Source organism: Coffea arabica, chromosome 1e (assembly GCF_036785885.1).
Source record: "Coffea arabica cultivar ET-39 chromosome 1e, Coffea Arabica ET-39 HiFi, whole genome shotgun sequence".
Classification (NCBI taxonomy): Eukaryota; Viridiplantae; Streptophyta; class Magnoliopsida; order Gentianales; family Rubiaceae; genus Coffea; species Coffea arabica.
Genome location: NC_092311.1, coordinates 47,851,954 through 47,859,062, shown reverse-complemented (window position 1 = coordinate 47,859,062; position 7,109 = coordinate 47,851,954). Strand labels below are relative to the sequence as shown.

Sequence of the window (7,109 nt, the reverse complement as noted above, 5' to 3'; positions counted from 1 at the left end):
CTGACATCCCACACTGGTGACCCAACTATGCATTAAGACAATTTAATAGCAGCTCGTGCATGGTTAAACGGGCTGCAGAACCCTGTGGAAGTAATCAAGAAAGCTTTTTTGTCTTGAAAGATTCAACTCATTTTTCCCCCTAACCATTTTACCAATACTACTACGGTTAGTTAACAGGGGGGAAGAAATCGAAAAGAAAAAGAAGTTGCATTTTACAGCTACTGGTAAACTTTTCCACCTTACCAAAGGCAGAGACAATAAGCTGATGGATTTTTATGTGACCTCGACCTAAGTCTTAGGCTGGTACAGTATCTTTTTTCCCAAAACGTGCTTGACTGCCAGCTGCCACCCTGCAAAACCGAAAAGCTTCATTATTTCAGTCCGGTTAAGGAAAAGCATCAGCGTGATGACAATCGACTCAAAAACCATTCAGTTTGCACTTTTCATCACTTAAATTATCAAAGTAAAACAAAATCTTTTGAGAAGAACCCATAAAAACAAAATAATAACAATGGATGATTCAGAAGGGTTTACAGTGGAGGAGAAGAAGACTCCTAATTCTATCGAAGTAAGCTCATATGGTGTTTATCACAGAAACAAAAAAATTTGGCCAACACTGAAGCCGTTTGTTAATGGATTCCTGGCTGGACAGCTCACATTACTTGGTTGCTATGGTGCTTACTGGTCTGCCAAGTTAACGTTGTATGTTGCTGAAGAAGCCCATGATCACCGTAATGCTGCCAAAATCAGGACTGCCTTACATGCGGTTAGGAAGGTAAAAACTCGTTTATTTTCTTGGAGTTTAGTTTTGACACAATTTTTATCTTGTCATTTCCTATACCCAAAACTACAAATGCATAAGAATGACAAAAATGGTTTATCAGTATGTAGAACACGATATTCCATCCTAACCTCAAAGGTGAAGTCTTTAGTATGTTTCCTCTTGACTTAGAACGATAATTTTTCTTCTTGTTTTTGATTTAATTTTCTCAGGTGTTCCTGTTTCCCTTTTCCCACTTTTACCTTTCCATCTAATCTACCCTCGCCTTTCTGATGTCTTGTTTGACAAAATTGCTTGAGTTTTTAACCGAATGCTGTAAAAATGTGCAGCATTTTGTCTTATAACTACTTCCACATTATTAGTTTATTACTTTACTTCCCTAACGGCTAGGTTAAGTCTTAGTTTAATCAAATTTTGAGTTGATCTGGTTCAAGTGGATTATATTTTGTCTGTTGACAATTTAATCTATATGAACTTGTTAAACTATGATCTGTGTGCGTGTATGTGCGTTTTTTCCTTTTTTTTTTCCTTTATCTTTGTTGGCTTCGTATTGACTGGGCATTTTATAAGCACTTAGATTTTACTGAACAAACCATTATCTGTAAAGCATGTAGCTTGCCAGTAACATTAAGTTTCTGATGTTCCCTTTTTCTTTGAGTAGTAGGATTTTATCTTATCTTTTAACTCCGTTTTGATTTTCTTCTTTCTCAACTGCTTACAGCTACCTCGCTCCCTGTAAAAATGTCAAGTTGTTACATACTAGCTCTTTCTAAGTTACTGAAATGATTGAAGCTCTTGACATAGCTATAGTTCTTTGCCTTGTTTGAACTTTGCTCTTTCGTTGACGTTTGACCTTTCTGCAATGAGTTGAGCTCTTTCGTTGACGTAATCAGTACTAATGCATGTGCCTTTTTCTTATTCTGGGCTTAAAACTGAATGCTTCTCAGAATTTGCCACATTGGAAGCTTTTTCAAGCGACTTATGCAACTGCACAATTTGGATCATTCGAGTGAGTTCACTTGTTACTATTTTCAAGTATAACAAATACTGTAGGAGCTGACCTTTTGCATTTGTTGTTTTTCGTTTTTGGAATTGGTGATTACAGTGACTGATATCTACGCTTTGTATTGTTGGTCCAAGTATATACAAGTTATATTTTTCTGCAATACCAATTGTAACTTTATATCTACGATTTGATGGAAAGTTGACTTCACATATTCGTCCCATTCCACTAAGCTTGAAATTCGTAGAGTTGAATCTTGCTTGCTTCAATAATATATCTGTGGCACATGATAAATTCTTCCGTGGGAAATTTTCCAAGTCTCGTTATGCAGCATGCAGCCTGTCTAAGCTCTTTAAGTGTCGGATATGGTCCTCTAAATGAAGGATTAATACGTCTCGGTATGCAGCTATTCGATTTGAACCAGAAGGTGCTGTTTCTCAACAATCACTCTATGAAATAAGAATCACTAATCTGAAATCTTTTAACAGAAATTTGAGGTATATTTTTATTAAAGACGCTTGAACTGTAGGGCTTCCTGCTTGCAGATTCCTGCTTCATGTTTATTCTATCCTTTGCCTTCTCAATACTAGCTTTTGCTGCAATCTACCATTGCTGATATGCTCTCAACTTGCTTTTGTTCTTGCAAAGAAAGAGTGCCAGATACGCTGATAACATCAGTAAGTCCTTGTGATAACATCAGTAATAAACATGGATCATGTCTCACAGTCTCAGTGTACAGATACACGGCCTGTCGAGCTCGAACAACACCAGGATGAGCTAGTTTTGTTTGCAAGCGCCTAGTAGCTAGCTTGCTGACCTACCCTGTACATTTGATCCTATTTGAAATTTTTTTTCAGTTAGTCGTAGCTGCTGTGACCTGTGAGATTCAAACTGCATGGCTTCTCTCTTTCAAAAATTACTCTTATTTCATTTTAGCGGTTTCATATCTTTTTTTTGTTTATTTTTACAGCATTTTAACGAAAAAGGTTGAAGCTGCGAATGGTGGCCTGCGTTTAACACTCTACCAAGAAGCTTGTTGTGGCCTCATCTCTGGCGGTATTGCAGGCAGCTTTTATTATCCATTTGCTTCTCTAAGAGCTAGCTCTTCGCAGTCTGCTGAGACACAAATCAACTACAGAAACTTGTTTGCTTCTCTCTCTCATAAAACTAGAAGCGAAGGGCTCTTTGCATTGTGGAAAGGCTCAGGTTTTTATGTATCCAGACAAATGGTCATGAATATGGGCTTGCTAACATCATATAGCCGAAGTGTGGGTTATTTTAGTGAATCTGTTGGTTTGACCAAATTTCAAGCACAATTAGGTAATACGCACTTCAAATATTCTTCCCTCTCAGTTATCAGGCATGGAAAACTCTGTAGGAAAAGGAACACAACAAACCAGCTATTTTTATGCCTTCAAGGCGTGAATATCATCTTTTAGTATTTATGACTTTATTTGTCATTAGATTTTATTCTTCTCAGGTAGTTTTAAAAATGCACTACATGTCTTATGTTAGTCCAGCCCTTAACTTCAGCATCTCTAATATTGGCTACTTGTTTGTTTGATATTTCAGGTGCTGGAATTGTTTCAGCTTTCTTTGCAGCAGCCTGTGGCTGCCCATGGCCTCACATTGCCGCAATTAAGCGTATGATTCAAGCTGATGGAGGCAGAAAGCATTCACACAGAGATGCTCTATATTGTATCTGGCAAGTTTTTCGGCCTGGAGGACAATTCAAGATCTATTCAGAGATTTTCAAATCTTTTCTTCGTTTCACCCCTTATTACGTGGTATCTACCTACCTCCTCCACCCCAAAACTTCATCTTCACACCCCTAGTTCCCCCATCTGAAGTTGGCATCTCCAGTTCTTCTGCTGGTGTATAGGGAGGGGGTCCTAATTCGATCAGTTTTTGTTGTTCAGTTCTGGTGGTTTTACCGCTTCTTTCTCCACAACTCATTTGTTTGTTGGATGCTTTTCAGATGCAATGGCTGAACCTGGAAGATGTCCGGGCACTCGTGGAAGAAAAGGGATTATAGCATCAGAACAGTTCATGGTAGATGGATGGGGAGATATGAAACCTACATCCAAACTAATGTCAAAGGCACTGAAAGAATACTAGTAGCTAGTCTGGGGGCACAATTCTGACAGCTGCCAAGCCTGAGCTTTTAAAATTTGTCAAATTTGGCGAAAAACCTCTCCAACTGCGTTTGCATCATGACATTTCATTATCTTCGAAAAATTTTCAAGGACCTGCTGCCACTTAATCTTATGAACCTTCCTCATATTGTAAGAATCCTTTGTTGCTTCACTTGCCCTCCAGCATTCCATTTTGTTCCAACAGGGACCAGGTGCAAAGATTCCTTAAACAAGAACAATTTTGTAACTATTTCTTAAAGCAAGAAAGAGGGAAAAAAAAAAACAGATTCCTAGGCCTCAAAAAATGCAAGAAAGAGGGTAACAAAACGGATTCCTAGACCTCAAAGCCAATCAAACAGATACGGCAGCGTAACAGAGCTCCCATAAGAAAATTTGAGCTCACAATCTTTGCACGGTTGCTATGTGCACGGTTTCAGTTGCAAATTGACTCCTTGATTTCTGCTTTACTGTTGTGTAATGTTCAAGAACTTGCGATTTTTCTGTATGCAAATGATGCTGAACGATCAAATATTTTGGGAATATTTACATGCAAATCACTAGTTGTTCTGAAAATGGATAGGCTAGTTGATTTAGGTATACCCAATTCGGTTGCTTTACCAAATCTAAAGGTGCTGCACTTGGAATGTTTTTCAGTGGCAAGCAAAGATTCTCTTGATATGCTTACTCGGGGTTGCCCTGTGCTTGAAGAGCTATATTTAGATACAGTGGAATCTCGGACCAATTCAAGTCATGAGTTAGCTATCGTGGGCATATTTAGATACAAAACACTAGTTTCTTTGAGATTAAGCCGGCAAATTAGTCTGTATTTACGCAATTCAGCTTGTTTACCGAGTCTGAGGTGTTGAGATTGACAGATTTTATATTGGTATCTAAAGATTCCTTCCAGAGACTTATTGCCCTTTGCTTGAAGAACTATACTTGTATGGCTTCGATTGCTCGAACCATGCACGTGATGTTCTTCATATTTCTAGTCCTTCACTTAAAAAGCTATTGTTGAATTGTTATCTGAGGGATGAACACACTACTATTATGGAGTTGACTAGTCTACAGTGGTTATTCTACGTACCAAGCTGACGGTGGTGAACATGAGGTTTTCATAAATTCCCCAAATCTTCAAGTTCTAGACCATGTTGGTGATGCTGGTATTGTAAACTTTATGCAGTTAGAGCTATGTTAGTAGTTCAGTCAAGCTACAACAATTGAACTGAAATCAGCTTCTTACATGTTCAAGCAGCTTATCAGCTTATATGCAAAATGTGAAATCGCTTTCTTTTTTCAGCTTATTAGCAGCTTATCAGCTAATCTTGAGGCTCTTGTCTTTAGATAAAGTGAGTTGTAATGAACCTCCGTATTATACTACCCATCATAGTAGTTTTTCTGGTACTTAAATCTTTTTTAAAAATGAATATGTGTTTTGGAACCACTTGGAACAAGACTGGAGGGAGTTTCAGAGTCTTCTGCCGGCAGCTTTTCCAGTATCCTTCGTTGAACGTCTCGAGGTAATGGAGATCAAAGCATTCGTAATGCTTAATCATTCACAATATAGCCCTTTGGTTGAGTACTTTTTTGCAGAAAGGAAAATCTTTAACAAAAATGACTCTTGGTGCGTTGCTGTTGCCTTCAGATCCTAGCAGAATATCGTTCAATAAATGTCCGGAGAACTGTCAGATTGTATTCCAACAAGTGTATCATTGGCCTGAACCTGATTTTGAGTGATTCACATAGTAAGGATGACCTCTTCGAATTAGGATTTTGTTTGCACGTCTCTTTTTTTATTACATACAATTTACATGCGTACACATTCAGCAAGGTAAAGTTTACTAGTTTAGCAAACACTCGTCATTTATCAATGCAAGGACGCAAGGTTAACTAATTAGAGATGAAATAAATAAATAAAAAAAAGATAGTTTCACAAGACAAGAGATGGTCATCCAAAATTCTTGTTATTACCGCTAGTTGCAGGGGTTAGTAATTGCCAAAATCAGTTAGATAAACAAACAAAAATATTCCAATTATCGAAGTGCCCGGGGAAAAATCTATAAATGCTCTAGGTTCTTTTTTTTTTTTTTTTTTTTTTTTTTTTTGGGATACGGAGATATACACTATACTTTGAACAGCAATACTGGAGCATGGTTTTAAAAGAAAATAATAATAATAATGGAGCATCCTAAAAATGAGAACCACAACCGCCCCGTGTATAGCATTCGCGTTTATCGTCTGCAGGGCTAAATGTGCAGGGGTAAAGGCAGTGACGGGAACTAGAAATTTTTTTTAAGAGGCCAAAATATTTTCTAACAAAATTATTTTAATATGTTGTGTTCAAAATAGTTTTCATCTATTTAAATATATGACATCTAAAAATATCAAATATTAACTTTAATTATAAGGTATGTCTATTTAAGACAAGAAATAAATTTTGATTAAATATCTTATAACATCACAAATCATCCAAGTTGCACATAATGGAAAGTTGCTCTAATACATCACTTGACACTTGTGCAAAACACACACACACACACACACACATAACTATGCATTATATAAATATAACTATTTTTAATTTAAAAAGATAAAAGTATGTTAACATACTTTGAAATTTTAACCTCTTTTTTTAAAAATAAATTGAGGTTTACATTTTTTTCATAGAACTAAATTCATTTATAATTGAATTAGTGCTAAAATTTTCAACAACTCCATTTTTCTATGTATACAGTTAGGCAATCATTCAAAAAATTGGGTTAAGTTGTATATTTTTATACGGGCCAATAAAGTAATTATTTTTGTTTTACACATTGATAATTATAAATTGGGTCTTCTTATTATATATCAAATTGGCTCAATTTACTATAGTTCATCAAATTATATGTTTACTTTTTTGAAAGTTAAATAATTAGCATAATAAAAAATAAATAATATTTTAGAAGAAAAAAATTAATTCAAAAGTGGCTAATTGCGTGCGTACGTGTGCGCGCACACCTATATATACATACATATGTATATGAAATTGGATTAATTTTTCCTACACTAACCGTGTATACACTATCAGCGTTGGATGAATGACAATTATGTAAAATTTGAATTTGAAATTTAACTTTTACACACATGTCATGAATCCAACGCTGATTGTGTATGCACCGCAACGGAGGAAAGATTTTATTCAATGAAATTT

At 36.1% G+C, this 7,109-nt stretch overlaps 1 protein-coding gene across 1 annotated transcript; it reads left to right on the top strand.

The window, feature by feature from the left end:
* Positions 1-337: 337 nt before the first annotated feature.
* Positions 338-4,376, top strand: LOC113695583 (mitochondrial dicarboxylate/tricarboxylate transporter DTC). Its single transcript, XM_027214716.2, has 5 exons — positions 338-775; positions 1,729-1,790; positions 2,755-3,104; positions 3,357-3,571; positions 3,763-4,376. The coding sequence occupies exons 1-5, from the start codon at positions 512-514 to the stop codon at positions 3,817-3,819; spliced, it is 948 nt and encodes a 315-aa protein (XP_027070517.1). The 5' UTR covers positions 338-511; the 3' UTR covers positions 3,820-4,376.
* The last annotated feature ends 2,733 nt before the right edge of the window (positions 4,377-7,109 follow it).